We start from the raw sequence: 27,708 nt of genomic DNA, 5'->3' as shown, positions 1-27,708 counted from the left end.
GTGAGGTAGGTGGTAGGCCTCTTCCCAGAGCCCAGGATGGAGCCAGGCAGACAACACTACACTAGACTAGACTAGAATAGAATAGACTAGAGTGTGAGGTAGGTCGTAGGCCTCTCCTAGAGTCCAGGATGGAGCCAGACACACTGCACTACACTAGATTAGACTAGACTAGAATAGACTAGAGTATGAGGTAGGTGGTAGGTCTCTTCCCAGAGCCCAGGATAGAGCCAGACAGACTACACTACACTACACTACACTACACTACACTACACTACACTACAGTATGATGTAGGTGGTAGGCCTCTTCCCAGAGCCCAGGATGGAGCCAAACAGACTACACTACACTAGACTAGACTGGAATAGAATAGACTAGAGTATGAGGTAGGTGGTAGGTCTCTTCCCAGAGTCCAGGGTGGAGTCAGACAGACTACACTACACTACACTACAGTAGAGTGTGAGGTAGGTGGTAGGCCTCTTCCCAGAGCCCAGGATAGAACCAGACAGACTACACTACACTAGACTACACTAGACTAGACTAGACTAGACTAGACTAGAGTGTAAGGTAGTTGGTCGGTCTCTTCCCAGAGCCCAGGATGGAGCCAGACAGACTACACTACACTAGACTGTGATGTAGGTGGTAGGCCTCTTCCCAGAGCCCAGGATGGAGCCAGACAGACTACACTACACTACACTACACTAGAGTGTGGGGTAGGTGGTAGGCCGCTTCCCAGAGCCCAGGATGGAGCCAGCAGACTACACTAGACTAGACTAGAGTGTGAGGTAGGTGGTAGGCTTCTACCCAGAGCCCAGGATGGAGCCATACAGACTACACTACACTACACTACACTACACTACCCTACCCTACCCTACCCTACCCTACCCTACGCTATAGTGGACTACACTAGACTGTGAGGTTGGTGGTAGGCCTCTTCCCAGAGCCCAGGATGAAGCCAGACAGACTACACAACACTTGACTAGACTAGACTAGACTAGATTAGAGTGTGAGGTAGTTGGTCGGTCTCTTCCCAGAGCCCAGGATGGAGCCAGACAGACTACACTACACTAGTCTACACTATACACTACACTAGAGTGTGAAGTAGGTGGTAGGCCTCTTCCCAGAGCCCAGGATGGAGCCAGGCAGACTACACTACACTAGACTAGACTAGACTAGAGTGTGAGGTAGGTGGTAGGTCTCTTCCGAGAGCCCAGGATGGAGCCAGACAGACTACACTACACTACACTACACTACACTACACTACACTACACTACACTACACTACACTACACTAGAGTGTGAGGTAGGTGGTAGGCCTCTTCCTAGAGCCCAGGATGGAGCCAGGCAGACTACAGTAGACTAGACTAGACTAGGCTAGAGTGTGAGGTAGGTCGTAGGCCTCTTCCTAGAGCCCAGGATGGAGCCAGGCAGACGACACTAGACTAGACTAGACTAGGCTAGAGTGTGAGGTAGGTGGTAGGTCTCTTCCCAGAGACGGGATGGAGCCAGACAGACTGCACTACACTACACTACACTACACTAGTCTACACTATACACTACACTAGAGTTTGAGATAGGTGGTAGGCCTCTTCCCAGAGCCCAGGATGGAGCCAGACAGACGACACTACGCTAGACTAGACTAGACTAGACTAGAGTGTGAGGTAGTTGGTCGGTCTCTTCCCAGAGCCCAGGATGGAGCCTGACAGACTACACTACACTACACTACACTACACTACACTACACTACACTACACTACACTACACTACACTACACTACACTACACTGCACTGCACTGCACTGCACTACACTGGAGTGTGCGGTAGGTGGTAGGCCTCTTCCTAGAGCCCAGGTTGAGCCAGGCAGACTACAGTAGACTAGACTAGACTAGGATAGGGTGTGAGGTAGGTGGTAGGCCTCATTCCATAGCCCAGGATGGAGCCAGACAAACTACACTACACTAGACTAGACCAGAATAGACTAGACTAGAGTGTGAGGTAGGTCCTAGCCCTCTCCCAGAGTCCAGGATGGAGCCAGACAGACTACACTACACTAGACTACTCTACACTACACTACAATAGAGTGTGAGGTAGGTGGTAGGCCTCTTCCTAGAGCCCAGGTGGAGCCAGGCAGACTACACTACACTAGACTACACTAGACCAGACTAGAGTGTGAGGTAGTTGGTCGGTCTCTTCCCAGAGCACAGGATGGAGGCAGACAGACTAAACTACACTACACTAGAGTGTGAGGTAGGTGGTAGGCTTCTTTCCAGAGCCCAGGATGGAGCCAGACAGACTACACTTCACTAGATTAGACTAGACTAGAATAGACTAGAGTGTGAGGTAGGTCCTAGGCCTCTCCCAGAGTCCAGGATGGAGCCAGACAGACTACACTACACTACACTACACTACTCTACACTATACACTACACTGGAGTTTGATGTAGGTGGTAGGCCTCTTCCCAGAGCCCAGGATGGATCCAGACATACTATACTACACTACACTACACTACACTACACTAGACAAGAGTGTGAGGTAGTTGGTTGGTCTCTTCCCAGAGCCCAGGATGGAGCCAGACAGACTAGACTAGACTAGAGTAGAGTGTGAGGTAGTTGGTCGGTCTCTTCCCAGAGCCCAGGATGGAGCCAGGCAGACGACACTACACTACACTACACTACACTACACTACACTACACTACACTAGACTGTGAGGTAGGTGGTAGGCCTCTTCCCAGAGCCCAGGATGGAGCCAGGCAGACTACACTACACTAGACTAGACTAGACTAGAATAGACTAGAGTGTGAGGTAGGTCGTAGTCCCCTCCTAGAGTCCAGGATGGAGCCAGACACACTGCACTACACTAGATTAGACTAGACTAGAATAGACTAGAGTATGAGGTAGGTGGTAGGTCTCTTCCCAGAGCCCAGGATAGAGCCAGACAGACTACACTACACTACACTACACTACACTACACTACACTACACTACACTACACTACACTACACTACACTAGAGTATGATGTAGGTGGTATGCCTCTTCCCAGAGCCCAGGATGGAGCCAAACAGACTACACTACACTAGACTAGACTAGAATAGAATAGACTAGAGTATGAGGTAGGTGGTAGGTCTCTTCCCAGAGCCCAGGGTGGAGCCAGACAGACTACACTACACTACACTACAGTAGAGTGTGAGGTAGGTGGTAGGCCTCTTCCCTGAGCCCAGGATGGAACAAGACAGACTACACTACACTAGACTACACTAGACTAGACTAGACTAGACTAGACTAGACTAGACTAGACTACACTAGAGTGTAAGGTAGTTGGTCGGTCTCTTCCCAGAGCCCAGGATGGAGCCAGACAGACTACACTACACTACACTACACTAGAGTGTGATGTAGGTGGTAGGCCTCTTCCCAGAGCCCAGGATGGAGCCAGACAGACTACACTACACTGCACTACACTAGAGTGTGAGGTAGGTGGTAGGTCTCTTCCCAGAGCCCAGGATGTAGCCAGACAGACTACACTACACTACACTACACTACATTACACTAACTACACTAGTGTGTGAGGTAGGTGGTAGGCCTCTTCCCAGAGACCAGGATGGAGCCAGCAGACTACACTAGACTAGACTAGAGTGTGAGGTAGGTGGTAGGCTTCTACCCAGAGCCCATGATGGAGCCATACAGACTACACTACACTACACTACACTACACTACACTACACTACACTGCACTACCCTACCCTACCCTACCCTACGCTATAGTGGACTACACTAGCCTGTGAGGTTGGTGGTAGGCCTCTTCCCAGAGCCCAGGATGGAGCCAGACAGACTACACTACACTTGACTAGACTAGACTAGACTAGATTAGAGTGTGAGGTAGTTGGTCGGTCTCTTCCCAGAGCCCAGAATGGAGCCAGACAGACTACACTACACTAGTCTACACTATACACTACACTAGAGTGTGAGGTAGGTGGTAGGCCTCTTCCCAGAGCCCAGGATGGAGCCAGGCAGACTACACTACACTACACTACACTACTCTACACTACACTACACTAGAGTGTGAGGTAGGTGGTAGGCCTCTTCCTAGAGCCCAGGATAGAGCCAGGCAGACGACACTAGACTAGACTAGACTAGGCTAGAGTGTGACTTAGGTGGTAGGTCTCTTCCCAGAGCCCAGGATGGAGCCAGACAGACTACACTACACTACACTACACTACACTACACTACACTACACTACACTAGTCTACACTATACACTACACTAGAGTTTGAGATAGGTGGTAGGCCTCTACCTAGAGCCCAGGATGGAGCCAGGCAGACTACACTAAACTAGACTAGACTAGACTAGAGTGTGAGGTAGGTGGTAGGTCTCTTCCGAGAGCCCAGGATGGAGCCAAACAGACTACACTACACTACACTACACTACACTACACTACACTACACTACACTACACTAGAGTGTGAGGTAGGTGGTAGGCCTCTTCCTAGAGCCCAGGATAGAGCCAGGCAGACGACACTAGACTAGACTAGACTAGGCTAGAGTGTGACGTAGGTGGTAGGTCTCTTCCCAGAGCCCAGGATGGAGCCAGACAGACTACACTACACTACACTACACTACACTACACTACACTTGTCTACACTATACACTACATTAGAGTTTGAGATAGGTGGTAGGCCTCTTCCCAGAGCCCAGGATAGAGCCAGACAGACGACACTACGCTAGACTAGACTAGACTAGACTAGAGTGTGAGGTAGTTGGTCGGTCTCTTCCCAGAGCCCAGGATGGAGGCAGACAGACTAAACTACACTACACTAGAGTGTGAGGTAGGTGGTAGGCCTCTTTCCAGAGCCCAGGATGGAGCCAGACAGACTACACTTCACGAGATTAGACTAGACTAGAATAGACTAGAGTGTGAGGTAGGTCCTAGGCCTCTCCCAGAGTCCAGGATGGAGCCAGACAGACTACACTACACTACAGTACACTACACTACACTACTCTACACTACACACTACACTGGAGTTTGATGTAGGTGGTAGGCCTCTTCCCAGAGCCCAGGATGGAGCCAGACAGACTACACTACACTACACTACACTACACTACACTACACTACATTACACTAACTACACTAGAGTGTGAGGTAGGTGGTAGGCCTCTTCCCAGAGCCCAGGATGGAGCCAGCAGACTACACTAGACTAGACTAGAGTGTGAGGTAGGTGGTAGGCTTCTACCCAGAGGCCATGATGGAGCCATACAGACTACACTACACTACACTACACTACACTACCCTACCCTACCCTACCCTACCCTACCCTACGCTATAGTGGACTACACTAGACTGTGAGGTTGGTGGTAGGCCTCTTCCCAGAGCCCAGGATGGAGCCAGACATACTATACTACACTACACTACACTACACTACACTACACTACACTAGACAAGAGTGTGAGGTAGTTTGGTTGGTCTCTTCCCAGAGCCCAGGATGGAGCCAGACAGACTAGACTAGACTAGACTAGAGTGTGAGGTAGTTGGTGGATCTCTTCCCAGAGCCCAGGATGGAGCCAGGCAGACGACACTACACTACACTACACTACGCTACACTACACTACACTACACTACACTAGACTGTGAGGTAGGTGGTAGGCCTCTTCCCAGAGCCCAGGATGGAGCCAGGCAGACTACACTAGACTAGACTAGAGTGTGAGGTAGGTGGTAGGCTTCTACCCAGAGCCCAGGATGGAGCCATACAGACTACACTACACTACACTACACTAACCTACCCTACCCTACACTACACTACGCTATAGTGGACTACACTAGAGTGTGAGGTAGGTGGTAGGCCTCTTCCCAGAGCCCAGGATGGAGCCAGGCAGACTACACTACACTACACTACACTACACTACACTAGACTGTGAGGTAGGTGGTAGGTCTCTTCCACGAGCCCAGGATGGAGCCAGGCAGACTACACTAGACTAGACTAGACTAGACTAGAACAGGCTAGAGTGTGAGGTAGGTCGTAGGCCCCTCCTAGAGTCCAGGATGGAGCCAGACACACTGCACTACACTAGATTAGACTAGAGTAGAATAGACTAGAGTATGAGGTAGGTGGTAGGTCTCTTCCCAGAGCCCAGGATAGAGCCAGACAGACTACACTACACTACACTACACTACACTACACTACAGTAGAGTGTGAGGTAGTTGGTAGGCCTCTTCCCAGAGCCCAGGATGGAACCAGACAGACTACACTACACTAGACTACACTAGACTAGACTAGACTAGACTAGACTAGACTAGACTAGAGTGTAAGGTAGTTGGTCGGTCTCTTCCCAGAGCCCACGATGGAGCCAGACAGACTACACCACACTACACTACACTACACTACACTACACTACACTACACTACACTAGAGTGTGATGTAGGTGGTAGGCCTCTTCCCAGAGCCCAGGATGGAGCCAGACAGACTACACTACACTACACTACACTAGAGTGTGAGGTAGGTGGTAGGTCTCTTCCCAGAGCCCAGGATGGAGCCAGACAGACTACACTACACTACACTACACTACACTACACTACATTACACTAACTACACTAGAGTGTGAGGTAGGTGGTAGGCCTCTTCCCAGAGCCCAGGATGGAGCCAGCAGACTACACTAGACTAGACTAGAGTGTGAGGTAGGTGGTAGGCTTCTACCCAGAGCCCATGATGGAGCCATACAGACTACACTACACTACACTACACTACACTACCCTACCCTACCCTACCCTACGCTATAGTGGACTACACTAGACTGTGAGGTTGGTGGTAGGCCTCTTCCCAGAGCCCAGGATGGAGCCAGACAGACTACACTACACTACACTACACTACACTACACTAGAGTGTGAGGTAGGTGGTAGGCCTCTTTCCAGAGCCCAGGATGGAGCCAGACAGACTACACTACACTTGACTAGACTAGACTAGACTAGATTAGAGTGTGAGGTAGTTGGTCGGTCTCTTCCCAGAGCCCAGATGGAGCCAGACAGACTACACTACACTAGTCTACACTATACACTACACTAGAGTTTGAGATAGGTGGTAGGCCTCTACCCAGAACCCAGGATGGAGCCAGGCAGACTACAGTAGACTAGACTAGACTAGGCTAGAGTGTGAGGTAGGTCGTAGGCCTCTTCCTAGAGCCCAGGATGGAGCCAGGCAGACGACACTAGACTAGACTAGACTAGGCTAGAGTGTGAGGTAGGTGGTAGGTCTCTTCCCAGAGCCAGGATGCAGCCAACCGACTTCACTACACTACACTACACTACACTACACTACACTACACTAGTCTACACTAAACACTACACTAGAGTTTGAGATAGGTGGTAGGCCTCTACCCAGAGCCCAGGATGGAGCCAGGCAGACTACACTAAACTAGACTAGACTAGACTAGAGTGTGAGGTAGGTGGTAGGTCTCTTCCGAGAGCCCAGGATGGAGCCAGACAGACTACACTACACTACACTGCACTACGCTACACTGCACTACACTACACTAGAGTGTGAGGTAGGTGGTAGGCCTCTTCCTAGAGCCCAGGATGGAGCCAGGCAGACTACAGTAGACTAGACTAGACTAGGCTAGAGTGTGAGGTAGGTCGTAGGCCTCTTCCTAGAGCCCAGGATGGAGCCAGGCAGACGACACTAGACTAGACTAGACTAGGCTAGAGTGTGAGGTAGGTGGTAGGTCTCTTCCCAGAGCCAGGATGCAGCCAACCGACTTCACTACACTACACTACACTACACTACACTACACTGCACTACACTACACTAGTCTACACTAAACACTGCACTAGAGTTTGAGATAGGTGGTAGGCCTCTTCCCAGAGCCCAGGATGGATCCAGACAGACGACACTATGCTAGACTAGACTAGACTAGACTAGACTAGAGTGTGAGGTAGTTGGTCGGTCTTTTCCCAGAGCCCAGGATGGAGCCAGACAGACTACACTACACTACACTACACTACACTACACTACACTGGAGTGTGCGGAAGGTGGTAGGCCTCTTCCTAGAGCCCAGGTTGAGCCAGGCAGACTACAGTAGACTAGACTAGACTAGGATAGGGTATGAGGTAGGTGGTAGGCCTCATTCCATAGCCCAGGATGGAGCCAGACAAACTACACTACACTAGACTAAACTAGTCTAGAAAAGACTAAACTAGAGTGTGAGGTAGGTCCTAGCCCTCTCCCAGAGTCCAGGATGGAGCCAGACAGACTACACTACACTAGACTACTCTACACTACACCACAATAGAGTGTGACGTAGGTGGTAGGCCTCTTCCTAGAGCCCAGGTGGAGCCAGGCAGACTACACTACACTAGACTACACTAGACCAGACTAGACTAGACTAGACTAGACTAGAGTGTGAGGTAGTTGGTCGGTCTCTTCCCAGAGCCCAGGATGGAGGCAGACAGACTAAACTAAACTACACTAGAGTGTGAGGTAGGTCGTAGGCCTCTTTCCAGAGCCCAGGATGGAGCCAGACAGACTACACTTCACTAGATTAGACTAGACTAGAATAGACTAGAGTGTGAGGTAGGTCCTAGGCCTCTCCCAGAGTCCAGGATGGAGGCAGACAGACTACACTACACTACAGTACACTACACTACACTACTCTACACTACACACTACACTGGAGTTTGATGTAGGTGGTAGGCCTCTTCCCAGAGCCCAGGATGGAGCCAGGCAGACACACTACACTAGACTACACTAGTCTACACTATACACTACACTAGAGTTTGAGATAGGTGGTTGGCCTCTTCCCAGAGCCCAGGATGGAGCCAGACATACTATACTACACTACACTACACTACACTACACTACACTAGACAAGAGTGTGAGGTAGTTGGTTGGTCTCTTCCCAGAGCCCAGGATGGAGCCAGACAGACTAGACTAGACTAGACTAGAGTGTGAGGTAGTTGGACGGTCTCTTCCCAGAGCCCAGGATGGAGCCAGGCAGACTACACTACACTACACTACACTATACTAGACTGTGAGGTAGGTGGTAGGCCTCTTCCCAGAGCCCAGGATGGAGCCAGGCAGACTACACTAGACTAGACTAGAGTGTGAGGTAGGTGGTAGGCTTCTACCCAGAGCCCAGGATGGAGCCATACAGACTACACTACACTACACTACCCTACCCTACCCTACACTACACTACGCTACGCTATAGTGGACTACACTAGAGTGTGAGGTAGGTGGTAGGCCTCTTCCCAGAGCCCAGGATGGAGCCAGGCAGACTACAGTACACTACACTACACTACACTAGACTGTGAGGTAGGTGGTAGGCCTCTTCCCAGAGCCCAGGATGGAGCCAGAGAGACTACACTACACTACACTACACTACACTAGAGTGTGAGGTAGGTGGTAGGTCTCTTCCCAGAGCCCAGGATGGAGCCAGACAGACTACACTACACTACACTACATTACACTAACTACACTAGAGTGTGAGGTAGGTGGTAGGCCTCTTCCCAGAGCCCAGGATGGAGCCAGACAGACTACACTACACTTGACTAGACTAGACTAGACTAGATTAGAGTGTGAGGTAGTTGGTCGGTCTCTTCCCAGAGCCCAGATGGATCCAGACAGACTACACTACACTAGTCTACACTACACTAGTCTACACTATACACTACACTAGAGTTTGAGATAGGTGGTAGGCCTCTACCCAGAGCCCAGGATGGAGCCAGGCAGACTACACTAAACTAGACTAGACTAGACTAGAGTGTGAGGTAGGTGGTAGGTCTCTTCCGAGAGCCCAGGATGGAGCCAGACAGACTACACTACACTACACTGCACTACGCTACACTACACTACACTACACTACACTACACTACACTAGAGTGTGAGGTAGGTGGTAGGCCTCTTCCTAGAGCCCAGGATGGAGCCAGGCAGACTACAGTAGACTAGACTAGACTAGGCTAGAGTGTGAGGTAGGTCGTAGGCCTCTTCCTAGAGCCCAGGATGGAGCCAGGCAGACGACACTAGACTAGACTAGACTAGGCTAGAGTGTGAGGTAGGTGGTAGGTCTCTTCCCAGAGCCAGGATGCAGCCAACCGACTTCACTACACTACACTACACTACACTACACTACACTACACTACACTAGTCTACACTAAACACTGCACTAGAGTTTGAGATAGGTGGTAGGCCTCTTCCCAGAGCCCAGGATGGAGCCAGACAGACGACACTATGCTAGACTAGACTAGACTAGACTAGACTAGACTAGAGTGTGAGGTAGTTGGTCGGTCTTTTCCCAGAGCCCAGGATGGAGCCAGACAGACTACACTACACTACACTACACTACACTACACTACACTGGAGTGTGCGGAAGGTGGTAGGCCTCTTCCTAGAGCCCAGGTTGAGCCAGGCAGACTACAGTAGACTAGACTAGACTAGGATAGGGTATGAGGTAGGTGGTAGGCCTCATTCCATAGCCCAGGATGGAGCCAGACAAACTACACTACACTAGACTAAACTAGTCTAGAAAAGACTAGACTAGAGTGTGAGGTAGGTCCTAGCCCTCTCCCAGAGTCCAGGATGGAGCCAGACAGACTACACTACACTAGACTACTCTACACTACACCACAATAGAGTGTGACGTAGGTGGTAGGCCTCTTCCTAGAGCCCAGGTGGAGCCAGGCAGACTACACTACACTAGACTACACTAGACCAGACTAGACTAGACTAGACTAGACTAGAGTGTGAGGTAGTTGGTCGGTCTCTTCCCAGAGCCCAGGATGGAGGCAGACAGACTAAACTAAACTACACTAGAGTGTGAGGTAGGTGGTAGGCCTCTTTCCAGAGCCCAGGATGGAGCCAGACAGACTACACTTCACTAGATTAGACTAGACTAGAATAGACTAGAGTGTGAGGTAGGTCCTAGGCCTCTCCCAGAGTCCAGGATGGAGGCAGACAGACTACACTACACTACAGTACACTACACTACACTACTCTATACTACACACTACACTGGAGTTTGATGTAGGTGGTAGGCCTCTTCCCAGAGCCCAGGATGGAGCCAGGCAGACACACTACACTAGACTACACTAGTCTACACTATACACTACACTAGAGTTTGAGATAGGTGGTTGGCCTCTTCCCAGAGCCCAGCATGGAGCCAGACATACTATACTACACTACAGTACACTACACTAGACAAGAGTGTGAGGTAGTTGGTTGGTCTCTTCCCAGAGCCCAGGATGGAGCCAGACAGACTAGACTAGACTAGACTAGAGTGTGAGGTAGTTGGACGGTCTCTTCCCAGAGCCCAGGATGGAGCCAGGCAGACTACACTACACTACACTACACTATACTAGACTGTGAGGTAGGTGGTAGGCCTCTTCCCGAGCCCAGGATGGAGCCAGGCAGACTACACTAGACTAGACTAGAGTGTGAGGTAGGTGGTAGGCTTCTACCCAGAGCCCAGGATGGAGCCATACAGACTACACTACACTACACTACCCTACCCTACCCTACACTACACTACGCTACGCTATAGTGGACTACACTAGAGTGTGAGGTAGGTGGTAGGCCTCTTCCCAGAGCCCAGGATGGAGCCAGGCAGACTACAGTACACTACACTACACTACACTAGACTGTGAGGTAGGTGGTAGGCCTCTTCCCAGAGCCCAGGATGGAGCCAGAGAGACTACACTACACTACACTACACTACACTACACTAGAGTGTGAGGTAGGTGGTAGGTCTCTTCCCAGAGCCCAGGATGGAGCCAGACAGACTACACTACACTACACTACATTACACTAACTACACTAGAGTGTGAGGTAGGTGGTAGGCCTCTTCCCAGAGCCCAGGATGGAGCCAGCAGACTACACTAGACTAGACTAGAGTGTGAGGTAGGTGGTAGGCTTCTACCCAGAGCCCAGGATGGAGCCATACAGACTACACTACACTACACTACACTACACTACACTCCCCTACCCTACCCTACGCTATAGTGGACTACACTAGACTGTGAGGTTGGTGGTAGGCCTCTTCCCAGAGCCCAGGATGGAGCCAGGCAGACTACACTAAACTAGACTAGACTAGGCTAGAGTGTGAGGTAGGTGGTAGGTCTCTTCCGAGAGCCCAGGATGGAGCCAGACAGACTACACTACACTAGACTAAACTACACTACACTAACTACACTAGAGTGTGAGGTTGGTGGTAGACCTCTTCCCAGAGCCAGGATGGAGCCCCAAGACTACACTAGACTAGACTAGACAAGACTACACTAGACTAGAGTGTGAGGTAGGTGGTAGGCTTCTAACCAGAGCCCAGGATGGAGCCATACAGACTACACTACACTAGACTAGACTAGACTAGAATAGACTAGAGTGTGAGGTAGGTCGTAGGCCTCTCCCAGAGTCCAGGATGGAGCCAGACAGACTACACTACACTACACTACACTACACTACACTACACTACACTACACTAGAGTGTGAGGTAGGTGGTAGGCCTCTTCCTAGAGCCCAGGTGGAGCCAGGCAGACTACACTTGGCTAGGGTGTGAGGTAGGAGGTAATCCTCTTTCCAGAGCCCAGGATGGAGTCAGACAGACTAAACTACACTAGACTAGATTAGAGTGTGAGGTAGGTGGTAGGCATCTTCCCAGAGCCCAGGATGGAACAGGCAGACTACACTAGACTACACTAGACTAGAGTAGACTAGAGTGTGAGGTAGGTGGTAGGCTTCTCCGAGAGCCCAAGATGGAGCCAGACAGACTACACTACACTACACTACACTACACTACACTACACTACACTACACTACACTACACTAGAGTGTGAGGTAGGTGGTAGGCCTCTTCCCAGAGCCCAGGATGGAGCCAGGCACACTACACTAGACTAGACTAGACTAGACTAGAGTGTGAGGTAGGTGGTAGGCTTCTACCCACAGCCCACGATGGAGCCATACAGACTACGCTGCACTACACTATAGTGGACTAGACTAGAGTGTGAGGTTGGTGGTAGGCCTCTTCCCAGAGCCCAGGATGGAGCCATAAGACTACACTACACTAGACTAGACTAGACTAGAGTGTGAGGTAGGTGGTAGGCCACTTCCCAGAGCCCAGGATGGAGCCAGCAGACTACACAAGACTAGACTAGAGTGTTAGGTAGGTGGTAGGCTTCTACCCAGAGCCCAGGATGGAGACATACAGACTACACTACACTACACGACACTAGAGTGTGAGGTAGGTGGTAGGTCTCTTCCCAGAGCCCAGGATGGAGCCAGACAGACTACACTGCACTACACTACACTACATTACACTAACTACACTAGAGTGTGAGGTAGGTGGTAGGCCTCTTCCCAGAGCCCAGGATGGAGCCAGCAGACTACACTAGACTAGACTAGAGTGTTAGGTAGGTGGTAGGCTTCTACCCAGAGCCCAGGATGGAGCCATACAGACGACACTACACTACACTACACTACACTACAATACACTACACTACCCTACCCTACCCTACCCTACCCTTCGCTATAGTGGACTACACTAGACTGTGAGGTTGGTGGTAGGCCTCTTCCCAGAGCCCAGGATGGAGCCAGACAGACTACACTACACTACACTACACTACACTACACTAGTCTACACTATACACTACACTAGAGTGTGAGGTTGGTGGTAGGCCTCTTCCCAGAGCCCAGGATGGAGCCAGACAGACTACACTACACTTGACTAGACTAGACTAGACTAGATTAGAGTGTGAGGTAGTTGGTCGGTCTCTTCCCAGAGCCCAGGATGGAGCCAGACAGACTACACTACACTAGTCTACACTATACACTACACTAGAGTGTGAGGTAGGTGGTAGGCCTCTTCCCAGAGCCCAGGATGGAGCCAGGCAGACTACACTACACTACACTACACTACACTACACTAGTCTACACTATACACTACACTAGAGTTTGAGATAGGTGGTAGGCCTCTACCTAGAGCCCAGGATGGAGCCAGGCGGACTACACTAAACAAGACTAGACTAGACTAGAGTGTGAGGTAGGTGGTAGGTCTCTTCCGAGAGCCCAGGATGGAGCCAAACAGACTACACTACACTACACTACACTACACTACACTACACTACACTACACTACACTACACTAGAGTGTGAGGTAGGTGGTAGGCCTCTTCCTAGAGCCCAGGATAGAGCCAGGCAGACGACACTAGACTAGACTAGACTAGGCTAGAGTGTGACGTAGGTGGTAGGTCTCTTCCCAGAGCCCAGGATGGAGCCAGACAGACTACACTACACTACACTACACTACACTACACTACACTTGTCTACACTATACACTACATTAGAGTTTGAGATAGGTGGTAGGCCTCTTCCCAGAGCCCAGGATGGAGCCAGACAGACGACACTACGCTAGACTAGACTAGACTAGACTAGAGTGTGAGGTAGTTGGTCGGTCTCTTCCCAGAACCCAGGATGGAGGCAGACAGACTACACTACACTAGAGTAGATTAGACTAGAGTATGAGGTAGGTGGTAGTACTCTTCCCAGAGCCCAGGATGGAGCCAGGCAGACTACACTACACTAGAGTTTGAGATAGGTGGTAGGCCTCTACCTAGAGCCCAGGATGGAGCCAGGCGGACTACACTAAACTAGACTAGACTAGACTAGAGTGTGAGGTAGGTGGTAGGTCTCTTCCGAGAGCCCAGGATGGAGCCAAACAGACTACACTACACTACACTACACTACACTACACTAGAGTGTGAGGTAGGTGGTAGGCCTCTTCCTAGAGCCCAGGATAGAGCCAGGCAGACGACACTAGACTAGACTAGACTAGGCTAGAGTGTGACGTAGGTGGTAGGTCTCTTCCCAGAGCCCAGGATGGAGCCAGACAGACTACACTACACTACACTACACTACACTACACTACACTTGTCTACACTATACACTACATTAGAGTTTGAGATAGGTGGTAGGCCTCTTCCCAGAGCCCAGGATGGAGCCAGACAGACGACACTACGCTAGACTAGACTAGACTAGACTAGAGTGTGAGGTAGTTGGTCGGTCTCTTCCCAGAACCCAGGATGGAGGCAGATAGACTAAACTACACTACACTAGAGTGTGAGGTAGGTGGTAGGCCTCTTTCCAGAGCCCAGGATGGAGCCAGACAGACTACACTTCACGAGATTAGACTAGACTAGAATAGACTAGAGTGTGAGGTAGGTCCTAGGCCTCTCCCAGAGTCCAGGATGGAGCCAGACAGACTACACTACACTACAGTACACTACACTACTCTACACTACACACTACACTGGAGTTTGATGTAGGTGGTAGGCCTCTTCCCAGAGCCCAGGATGGAGCCAGACAGACTACACTACACTAGACTAGATTAGACTAGAGTATGAGGTAGGTGGTAGTACTCTTCCCAGAGCCCAGGATGGAGCCAGGCAGACACACTACACTAGACTACACTAGTCTACACTAAACACTGCACTAGAGTTTGAGATAGGTGGTAGGCCTCTTCCCAGAGCCCAGGATGGAGCCAGACATACTATACTACACTACACTACACTAGACTAGACAAGAGTGTGAGGTAGTTTGGTTGGTCTCTTCCCAGAGCCCAGGATGGAGCCAGACAGACTAGACTAGACTAGACTAGAGTGTGAGGTAGTTGGTCGGTCTCTTCCCAGAGCCCAGGATGGAGCCAGGCAGACGACACTACACTACACTACACTACACTAGACTGTGAGGTAGGTGGTAGGCCTCTTCCCAGAGCCCAGGATGGAGCCAGGCAGACTACACTAGACTAGACTAGAGTGTGAGGTAGGTGGTAGGCTTCTACCCAGAGCCCAGGATGGAGCCATACAGACTACACTACACTACACTACACTAACCTACCCTACCCTACACTACACTACGCTATAGTGGACTACACTAGAGTGTGAGGTAGGTGGTAGGCCTCTTCCCAGAGCCCAGGATGGAGCCAGGCAGACTACACTACACTACACTACACTACACTACACTACACTACACTAGACTGTGAGGTAGGTGGTAGGTCTCTTCCACGAGCCCAGGATGGAGCCAGGCAGACTACACTAGACTAGACTAGACTAGACTAGAACAGACTAGAGTGTGAGGTAGGTCGTAGGCCCCTCCTAGAGTCCAGGATGGAGCCAGACACACTGCACTACACTAGATTAGACTAGACTAGAATAGACTAGAGTATGAGGTAGGTGGTAGGTCTCTTCCCAGAGCCCAGGATAGAGCCAGACAGACTACACTACACTACACTACACTAGAGTATGATGTAGGTGGTAGGCCTCTTCCCAGAGCCCAGGATGGAGCCAAACAGACTACACTACACTAGACTAGACTAGAATAGAATAGACTAGAGTATGAGGTAGGTGGTAGGTCTCTTCCCAGAGTCCAGGGTGGAGCCAGACAGACTACACTACACTACACTACAGTAGAGTGTGAGGTAGTTGGTAGGCCTCTTCCCAGAGCCCAGGATGGAACCAGACAGACTACACTACACTAGACTACACTAGACTAGACTAGACTAGACTAGACTAGACTAGACTAGACTAGACTAGAGTGTAAGGTAGTTGGTCGGTCTCTTCCCAGAGCCCACGATGGAGCCAGACAGACTACACTACACTACACTACACTACACTACACTACACTACACTACACTACACTACACTAGAGTGTGATGTAGGTGGTAGGCCTCTTCCCAGAGCCCAGGATGGAGCCAGACAGACTACACTACACTACACTACACTAGAGTGTGAGGTAGGTGGTAGGTCTCTTCCCAGAGCCCAGGATGGAGCCAGACAGACTACACTACACTACACTACACTACACTACATTACACTAACTACACTAGAGTGTGAGGTAGGTGGTAGGCCTCTTCCCAGAGCCCAGGATGGAGCCAGCAGACTACACTACACTACACTAGAGTGTGAGGTAGGTGGTAGGCCTCTTCCCAGAGCCCATGATGGAGCCATACAGACTACACTACACTACACTACACTACCCTACCCTACCCTACCCTACGCTATAGTGGACTACACTAGACTGCGAGGTTGGTGGTAGGCCTCTTCCCAGAGCCCAGGATGGAGCCAGACAGACTACACTACACTACACTACACTACACTAGTCTACACTATACACTACACTAGAGTGTGAGGTAGGTGGTAGGCCTCTTTCCAGAGCCCAGGATGGAGCCAGACAGACTACACTACACTTGACTAGACTAGACTAGACTAGATTAGAGTGTGAGGTAGTTGGTCGGTCTCTTCCCAGAGCCCAGATGGAGCCAGACAGACTACACTACACTAGTCTACACTACACTAGTCTACACTATACACTACACTAGAGTTTGAGATAGGTGGTAGGCCTCTACCCAGAGCCCAGGATGGAGCCAGGCAGACTACACTAAACTAGACTAGACTAGACTAGAGTGTGAGGTAGGTGGTAGGTCTCTTCCGAGAGCCCAGGATGGAGCCAGACAGACTACACTACACTACACTGCACTACGCTACACTACACTACACAACACTAGAGTGTGAGGTAGGTGGTAGGCCTCTTCCTAGAGCCCAGGATGGAGCCAGGCAGACTACAGTAGACTAGACTAGACTAGGCTTAGAGTGTGAGGTAGGTCGTAGGCCTCTTCCTAGAGCCCAGGATGGAGCCAGGCAGACGACACTAGACTAGACTAGACTAGGCTAGAGTGTGAGGTAGGTGGTAGGTCTCTTCCCAGAGCCAGGATGCAGCCAACCGACTTCACTACACTACACTACACTACACTACACTAGTCTACACTAAACACTGCACTAGAGTTTGAGATAGGTGGTAGGCCTCTTCCCAGAGCCCAGGATGGAGCCAGACAGACGACACTATGCTACACTAGACTAGACTAGACTAGACTAGACTAGACTAGAGTGTGAGGTAGTTGGTCGGTCTTTTCCCAGAGCCCAGGATGGAGCCAGACAGACTACACTACACTACACTACACTACACTACACTACACTACACTACACTGGAGTGTGCGGAAGGTGGTAGGCCTCTTCCTAGAGCCCAGGTTGAGCCAGGCAGACTACAGTAGACTAGACTAGACTAGGATAGGGTATGAGGTAGGTGGTAGGCCTCATTCCATAGCCCAGGATGGAGCCAGACAAACTACACTACACTAGACTAAACTAGTCTAGAAAAGACTAGACTAGAGTGTGAGGTAGGTCCTAGCCCTCTCCCAGAGTCCAGGATGGAGCCAGACAGACTACACTACACTAGACTACTCTACACTACACCACAATAGAGTGTGACGTACGTGGTAGGCCTCTTCCTAGAGCCCAGGTGGAGCCAGGCAGACTACACTACACTAGACTACCCTAGACCAGACTAGACTAGACTAGACTAGACTAGACTAGAGTGTGAGGTAGTTGGTCGGTCTCTTCCCAGAGCCCAGGATGGAGGCAGACAGACTAAACTAAACTACACTAGAGTGTGAGGTAGGTGGTAGGCCTCTTTCCAGAGCCCAGGATGGAGCCAGACAGACTACACTTCACTAGATTAGACTAGACTAGAATAGACTAGAGTGTGAGGTAGGTCCTAGGCCTCTCCCAGAGTCCAGGATGGAGGCAGACAGACTACACTACACTACAGTACACTACACTACACTACTCTACACTACACACTACACTGGAGTTTGATGTAGGTGGTAGGCCTCTTCCCAGAGCCCAGGATGGAGCCAGGCAGACACAACTACACTAGACTACACTACTCTACACTATACACTACACTAGAGTTTGAGATAGGTGGTTGGCCTCTTCCCAGAGCCCAGGATGGAGCCAGACATACTATACTACACTACACTACACTACACTACACTAGACAAGAGTGTGAGGTAGTTGGTTGGTCTCTTCCCAGAGCCCAGGATGGAGCCAGACAGACTAGACTAGACTAGACTAGAGTGTGAGGTAGGTGGTAGGCTTCCACCCAGAGCCCAGGATGGAGCCAGACAGACTAGACTAGACTAGACTAGAGTGTGAGGTAGTTGGACGGTCTCTTCCCAGAGCCCAGGATGGAGCCAGGCAGACTACACTACACTACACTACACTACACTACACTAGACTGTGAGGTAGGTGGTAGGCCTCTTCCCAGAGCCCAGGATGGAGCCAGGCAGACTACACTAGACTAGACTAGAGTGTGAGGTAGGTGGTAGGCTTCCACCCAGAGCCCAGGATGGAGCCATACAGACTACACTACACTACACTACCCTACCCTACCCTACACTACACTACGCTACGCTATAGTGGACTACACTAGAGTGTGAGGTAGGTGGTAGGCCTCTTCCCAGAGCCCAGGATGGAGCCAGGCAGACTACACTACACTACACTACACTACACTAGACTGTGAGGTAGGTGGTAGGCCTCTTCCCAGAGCCCAGGATGGAGCCAGGCAGACTACACTAGACTAGACTAGAGTGTGAGGTAGGTGATAGGCTTCTACCCAGAGCCCAGGATGGAGCCATACAGACTACACTACACTACACTACCCTACCCTACCCTACACTACACTACGCTACGCTATAGTGGACTACACTAGAGTGTGAGGTAGGTGGTAGGCCTCTTCCCAGAGCCCAGGATGGAGCCAGGCAGACTACAGTACACTACACTACACTACACTAGACTGTGAGGTAGGTGGTAGGCCTCTTCCCAGAGCCCAGGATGGAGCCAGAGAGACTACACTACACTACACTACACTACACTAGAGTGTGAGGTAGGTGGTAGGTCTCTTCCCAGAGCCCAGGATGGAGCCAGACAGACTACACTACACTACACTACATTACACTAACTACACTAGAGTGTGAGGTAGGTGGTAGGCCTCTTCCCAGAGCCCAGGATGGAGCCAGCAGACTACACTAGACTAGACTAGAGTGTTAGGTAGGTGGTAGGCTTCTACCCAGAGCCCAGGATGGAGCCATACAGACTACACTACACTACACTACACTACACTACACTCCCCTACCCTACCCTACGCTATAGTGGACTACACTAGACTGTGAGGTTGGTGGTAGGCCTCTTCCCAGAGCCCAGGATGGAGCCAGGCAGACTACACTAAACTAGACTAGACTAGGCTAGAGTGTGAGGTAGGTGGTAGGTCTCTTCCGAGAGCCCAGGATGGAGCCAGACAGACTACACTACACTAGACTAAACTACACTACACTAACTACACTAGAGTGTGAGGTTGGTGGTAGGCCTCTTCCCAGAGCCCAGGATGGAGCCCCAAGACTACACTAGACTAGACTAGACAAGACTACACTAGACTAGAGTGTGAGGTAGGTGGTAGGCTTCTAACCAGAGCCCAGGATGGAGCCATACAGACTACACTACACTAGACTAGACTAGACTAGAATAGACTAGAGTGTGAGGTAGGTCGTAGGCCTCTCCCAGAGTCCAGGATGGAGCCAGACAGACTACACTACACTACACTACACTACACTACACTACACTACACTAGAGTGTGAGGTAGGTGGTAGGCCTCTTCCTAGAGCCCAGGTGGAGCCAGGCAGACTACACTTGGCTAGGGTGTGAGGTAGGAGGTAATCCTCTTTCCAGAGCCCAGGATGGAGTCAGACAGACTAAACTACACTAGACTAGATTAGAGTGTGAGGTAGGTGGTAGGCATCTTCCCAGAGCCCAGGATGGAACAGGCAGACTACACTACACTACACTAGACTAGAGTAGACTAGAGTGTGAGGTAGGTGGTAGGCTTCTCCGAGAGCCCAAGATGGAGCCAGACAGACTACACTACACTACACTACACTACACTACACTACACTACACTACACTACACTATAGTGTGAGGTAGGTGGTAGGCCTCTTCCCAGAGCCCAGGATGGAGCCAGGCACACTACACTAGACTAGACTAGACTAGACTAGAGTGTGAGGTAGGTGGTAGGCTTCTACCCACAGCCCACGATGGAGCCATACAGACTACGCTGCACTACACTATAGTGGACTAGACTAGAGTGTGAGGTTGGTGGTAGGCCTCTTCCCAGAGCCCAGGATGGAGCCATAAGACTACACTACACTAGACTAGACTAGACTAGAGTGTGAGGTAGGTGGTAGGCCACTTCCCAGAGCCCATTTTGGAACAGGCAGACTACACTACACTACACTACACTACACTACACTACACTACACTACACTGGACTAGAGTAGACTAGAGTGTGAGGTATGTGGTAGGCCTCTTCCCACAGCCCAGGATGGAGCCAGACAGACTACACTACACTAGACTAGACTAGACTAGAGTGTGAGCTAGTGTTAAGCCTCTTCCCAGAGCCCAGGATGGAACAGGCAGACTACACCACACTACACTACACTACAGTTTCAGGTAGGTGGTAGGCCTCTTCCCAGAAGCCAGTATGGAGCCGGGCAGACTACACTAGACTAGACTAGACTAGAGTGTGAGCTTGGTGGTAGGACTATTCCCACAGAGCCCAGCAGGGCTCCTAGGCAGACTAGACTCGATTAGTCAATGGTATACGATATTAGATTAGATTGGAGTGTGATATTAGGTGTGGTTATCTATCTGCAGATCTATCAATGAATGCAGTGCAGACCGTTCTTCTATCCTGTCTCCAATTCCCTGCTCTTTTCTATAACCATCTATTGCTTTCCCATAGTCTCGTTTAGTCACATACCTCTATTCCCAGCCCTCACAGGCCTGAAACACTTGGTATGGTTTAGATGCACATTAATAGTGGTAGGTCAACACCAACCTCTTATTTTCTTCTCTCTGTTGTCGCTCCTCCCGTTACATTCAGGGCCTTTGAGCCTGGGCATCACGCTGTTTCCTTGACCTAGAGAGAACCAGGGAGCTGTCAGTTAACTGTGGTCACAGCCTCCACACCATCCACCTTTTCAAGTGACCGGCTGTTGCTGCCTCACGTGCTGTCATGTACGGAGCTTTCCAGTTCCCGGCTCAGCAGGAAAGGATTCTGAGCCACACTGCCCTCTGGGGAGGGGACGGTGCCGTATGTGCTGTTGTTTTCGTCTTCAACGCCACAGCAGTGTAGTTACATGTTTGTGTGCACATATCCACATAGGACGTACGTGTGTGTAGACCCCCACACGCTTGTCGTGGACTCATATTCAGCTTCTGGTCCTTTATGCTTCCCAGTTCATTCCCTGAAAAGCACCCACACCCTGGGATGCCCTACGCACAGCTCGGTGCCTCTCTGCTTTTCCCTCGGCAAGGATGCCCTTCCCGGTGACATCACATGTGTCCCTCAGGGAGCCCCCACCCCCTGCGGTGACCAGGACAGGTGTTGTCGCCCCCCTGGTGCAGACCAGGAAACTCAGGCTCAGGCCTGAAGCCACTTACTCAGGTTTGACCAGGAGGCGAAGCACAGAGCTGGGATTCAGACTCAGGTCTTTGGCCACCTCACAGGTGCGCCTTGGAGCCCCAGCTGTGACCCGGCCAGGCTCAGGCTCTGTCCCCGTGGCCGTGGGAGCCAGACAGTGAGTGTTCTCTCCCCTCACAGGCTTCATCCCCCCTCCTCTCATCTTCGGGGCCGGCATCGACTCCACCTGCCTGTTCTGGAGCACGTTCTGCGGGGAGCAGGGCGCCTGCGTCCTCTACGACAACGTGGTCTACCGCCACCTGTACGTCAGCATCGCCATCGCGCTCAAGTCCTTCGCCTTCCTGCTCTACACCACCACCTGGCAGTGCCTGCGGAAGAACTACAAACGCTACATCAAAAGCCACGAGGGCGGCCTGAGCACCAGTGAGTTCTTTGCCTCTACTCTGACCCTAGACAATCTGGGGAGGGACCCTGTGCCCGCCAGCCAGACGCATAGGACAAAGTTTATCTATAACCTCGAAGACCATGAGTGGTGCGAGAACATGGAGTCCGTTCTATAGTGACTCAGGGGGCGAACTCTGTATAGCAATCAAAGGGTCATTTTCCTACAAAAAGAAAAAAGGTTTCCAAAAACCACACACACACGCACACACACACACACAGGACTTTATCCTTTTCTCCAAATCAGAGCCAGACGGCACTCAGAATGAGGAGAGCTTGGGACCACGTGTCTGACGCGTGACCTACCTGCTCTGGGATCCAGCGCGGGGTCTCAGGATGCTGACAGCTGCAAGCAACGGGCACTGCCGAGTTCAGGGAACAGTGGTGGCCAGCTCGGAGGACGGACATTCCTGAACACACATACAGCATACAGACAAAAGACAACTATTTTTAAAGAAAGTCTACTAAAACCACACGTTGACAACATGGCCAGGAGAAGCACTAGTGACACCCCGGGCCCCGCCTCCCGTGGGGGCGGGGCCTGCAGGCGGGAGGAGGGCAGCCCCCCCTCTCTAACTTTCGCAATATGGGTCACCCGGTCTGCATGTGGTTCAAGGCCCGAGCTCTCTCAGCGATGCTAACGGGTGATCCGTGCTGGAGTCTGTAGTCGGCACCTCTCACCAGCTCCATTTCCATGTTCACGACCGAGGGCCGGAGGGGCCGGGTGCAGGGCCAGCACCTCGCCTGCCCCCGGCGCCTCCCGGGGCGGGGCCCAGCCCCGCAGGGCGACCTCAGGAAGCAGGGCCTCACTGGTTATGCCTGGCTTCCTCGGAGCCGGTGAAACCCAACCCAGCCCAAGTCGTTTGCTTACATTTGCCAAACATTTTGCCATTTTTTAAAAAAAATAATGCAATGCCTATGAATTTCCAACTGTTGTATGTATAACCCTCTGATACTATTTTTAACGACTCTGAGCCTGTGTGGCCCTCCAGTCACTGACACAGTCCTTGGGCCGGATTTCCTACGCTGGTGGCTTTCACTATCTCCCTTTTTTAATGCACCAAAAATACAATGTGGTTCAAGGGGTGAGATGAATCTATTGTAATTTTTTATCATGTTATCCTCATTCCGACATTGTGCGAAAGCAAGGCTATCCAATGGGGACGAGTAGGAAGACAGTGCTTGAGGAGAGCGTGGCTGTGCCGCCGTCTCTGGAGGAGCCACATGGGAGACAAAGGGGGGGCCGCGCGATGAGCTGCAGATCCGCCTCCCGCTCTCCCCGGCTCCGTGACGCCTGTCACAGAGGCCGCTGTGTGTGCGCTCCCTGTCCCACGAGGCGCTCGGGCAGCCCGTGGAGGAGACACGCGTGGGTGTGGGCCCGTCCTCTGGGGAGTGTGGTCATGAATGAGCCCACAGGCTCCTGGACGCTACTGCACGTCCAGCGCCCTGGTCTCAGGGTCGCCCTTGAACTAAGAGGCGTGTGTGCGTGTGTGTGAGCTGACAGCCTCGAACAGCTCACAGCGGCCCTGTCGCCGTCTGGGTAAGAGTCAGGAAAACCTCTTGCAGCAGCAGGCTGGGCCTTGGGGGGCCATTCCCAGAGCTGTCGGGACAGAGCTGCGTCAGCGCGTGCACACGCACACGCACAGCCCAGGTTACTGACCTGTCCTCCTTCCTCGGTGACCTTTGTCCAGGCTGACCTCGACCCTGGCAAGGACCTCAAAGGTTGGTTGCTCGCTTTGCTTTTCTGCCTCAGGTACACAGTTGCAGTCACATAGAAGGAAAAAATAAAAGATGAACGAAAGCATTGGGGAGGAAAGGGTGTTGTGACCATTTTTTAAAAAGCACCGTGCAGGGGGCGGCTTGAGGGGCAGCCCAGGCCAAGAGAGCTGGCGTGGGGTGCGGGGTCCGCTGCCTGGGTGTGGGGTGCGGGGTCCACTGCCTGGGTGCGGGGTGCGGGGTCTCCGGGGCCAGCTGTCTGGGGCAGGATGCTTCGAGATGGCCTTTTCCCCTGGAGCATGTCTGCCTCTCCTGGTTCACTCATCAATGTGTAACCAGCAAAAGGTTGGGCTGTTCTCCAGCTAATTCATAAAATCTAACGTGGCTCTAAAGTAATCACCAAGGCAGTGCTGATTAAAGCGCGTTTCCTGTTCACACTGCGCTGCCAGCTGCTGCCGTGCGCGTGCATTTGGGGGACACCCTATGCAGGCTGTCACTCGGGGCCCTGCGACCACGCTGTGCAGCTGGGAGTTTTGTCTGGGAAACGTGCTGCTGGCGGGTCGCCGCCCCCTCGGGTACCACCGGCTGCCCACACGCGGCGCACACACAGAAGCCCGTGGCCTGGCATTTCACGGAGCTGTTGGCTGCTTTTTTTTTTAAGTTTTTGAAAACTCCTTGCATTTTGGATTTTTTCCCTACGATTTTAGGATGAATGGGAGCCAAGGAAAACAACTCCGGACTCCGTGTTAGCAGCCACTGGATGGAAATGTAAAGGGCTCAGCGTGCTACCTTTGAGAATTTTAATTCCTTAGATGCTGGAACAGAAAGCCTAGCGTAGCATAGCCTAGCATAGCGCACGCTTCTCTGCTACAAAGAGCCGTGGACACACTGTCAGCCCAGCCCTTGGCTGGCTGGCTGGGTTCGAGTGGTATTTCCGAACGAAAAGATTTCCTGGTCAGACTCCATGGGTCCAATAGAAACAGACACGCCAGGGACTGACAGCCTAGAGTACAACGCCAGGGCCCTCCCTCCGCCGCTACCAGCGCCCCCAGCATCCTAGCTGAGCCCGGATGGATGGAAACTCCTCGCTGCCACTTCTGACAGATTTTTTAACTCCCGACCATAGACCCAGACGTGATCCCTGCAGAGGAAGTACACACGTTCTTAAGACTCTCTCTTGGGGGGGGGGGTGAGGGGGGAGGACCTGCTTGCTGCCTTCCTTCAGCCCAGACTGTGCACTTGCCCCTGCTCATGCACCCGCTGCTCTCGCCTCCTTGCAGCGCGAAGCGTCCTCTAGAGGCGGTTTCTGAGGTTGGTTGGTCGGGCGGCCGCCCACATGTTCACACGCCGACCCCACCTCCCTGCCTCCAGGAGGGGCCTAGAGCTGCCCCTGCCTCAGGCGCCAATTCCCCATCCGCCTGCTGCACACACCTATTTTGACAGCGTGGGAAAAGCAGGTATCTGTCGAGCAGCCAAGAGCACATATCAGACACACAGTAGGGCTTCAGTGCTCCTCTGAGTCTACCCACCGCCCTCCCCTCTCAAGGGCCTGCCCTCAGCCACAACCTGGTCACGCTCTAGGCGAGAATCCAGGTTTCCCGAGAGAGGGTGCTCCTGACGTTAAATTCCACCTGGAAACCTCATTGGGGCGTAACTATCGCCCGTGTCTTCTCGTCCATGGTCCTGGCCCCTCCCTGCGCAGTCCGGGCTGAGCAGCTCAGGGCTGACATCTCAGAGCCACTGGCCCCGAGGACGCCTTTGGTCCCAGTCCCGCTGGGCACGACGGGGCTCCGGCTGGGACAGCAGAGAAGGGCCCTCTGTCCGGAGGCCGCTGCCCAGCATCACCGGGCATCTCCTGCCTGTGCACAGCGACCCCCACATCCCGCTCCCCACACCAGTCGGTGACTCAGAGGGCTGCCCATCACAGCACCGACGGCCCGAGTCAGAAATCCTAACGGGGGACTCGGAAAAGCAGACGCCCCGCACCTCAGAGACCTGTGCTGCCGTGGAGGCGGACACACCACTCAGAGCACCGGGTGGCGGCTCCACGTCCTCATCCGGGATGTTCTCCCATTGATTCTTAGAGTGGGAGGCGGGGGGGGGGGGGGGGGGAGAGAAACATCGATGTGAGAGAGACACATCAATTGGTTGCCTCCTGCACGTGCCCCCACCAGGCCCGGGGATCGACCCTGCAACCAAGGTACATGCCCTTGACCAGATCGAACCTGAGACCCTGCAGTCCATGGGCTGGCGCTCTAACCACTGGGCAAACGGGCCAGGACCAGCTTGAAGTTTCCTAAGCATGTACACGTTCCTTCGTTCCTTTATGAGAATGTGGCTCTGAACCAGACATAAAGGTTTAAAACAAACAAAACCAAACAAAACATGGTCCTGTCTGCTACGAGGTCACAGTTCAATGAGCCACACAGACCTGAACACAAAAGCCACAGAATACAAAGAGCGGGTGTCTGTCTGTCTGGGGGCAGGAAGGGCTGTGTGACCGTGGCTGTGAGTTCTGCTCATGATGTGGAGAATCGGGTGGGCCTGGGGGGTCTAGAAACCAGGACGGAGGAGCAGAGGTGCCTGCCCCTGTGGAGCAAGTGTTCCCACGCCCCGTGCAGGGCCGGAGAGCATTCGAGACGCCCAGAGCATTGGGGTGGGACCCAGGAGCGGCCCCAGGCGGTGCCCTCGGGGCTGGGCTGCTCCAGGGAAGCCGCCTCCGCGCAGGCGGGGCCTGAGGCAGCCTGTGGGGGCTCGGGCAGCCGAGGTCGTGGCGGGGAGGGTCCCAGCCAGGTGGCCTCCAGCTCTGACCTTCCTGACGCCGGGGTCTAGCTCGGGGACCCAGTCTCCCGGGAGCGAGGTAAGTGGCCCGTTCTTGCCAGGGTTTCTCGTCCTGTTGTAAGAGGCGGGAAGGGGGAGGGAGGGAAGTGTAGACGCCAGAGAAGGAGGAGCGAATGGAGCTACTGAGGAGCATGTCCCATCCCGCCCGCCCGGCCGCCGGCAGGAAGCATCGGCCCCATAACGCGGGAGACGGTCATCGCTAACAAAACGAATCAGTCACACGTTTATCCAGCTTCCCATCTCACCACCTGCATCAGCTCCTGGGACCCCAACGGTGGCCCGAGTCGGGAGCTGTTAGGAACGTCGGCCTGTGAGAGGAGAACGCGAGGCCTGAGAAGCTTCCCGAATGGACTCGGGGTCGCAAGGCAGACGGGACTCAGCCCTGGTCT

At 52.4% G+C, this 27,708-nt stretch overlaps 1 protein-coding gene across 1 annotated transcript in view; it reads left to right on the top strand.

Moving 5' to 3' along the window:
* SLCO3A1 (solute carrier organic anion transporter family member 3A1) overlaps window positions 1–27,708 on the top strand; it is a 164,773-nt gene that overhangs the window by 134,240 nt on the left and 2,825 nt on the right. The window contains exons 10-11 of the mRNA XM_059678427.1: window positions 13,116–13,121; window positions 22,502–22,744. Of these exons, the coding sequence (XP_059534410.1) occupies window positions 13,116–13,121; window positions 22,502–22,744 (249 nt within the window). The remainder of the gene's footprint in view (window positions 1–13,115; window positions 13,122–22,501; window positions 22,745–27,708) is intronic.

The sequence above is a fragment of the Myotis daubentonii genome, chromosome 21 (genome assembly GCF_963259705.1).
Source record: "Myotis daubentonii chromosome 21, mMyoDau2.1, whole genome shotgun sequence".
Lineage (NCBI taxonomy): Eukaryota > Metazoa > Chordata > Mammalia > Chiroptera > Vespertilionidae > Myotis > Myotis daubentonii.
This window is presented reverse-complemented; position numbering and strand designations above follow the sequence as displayed.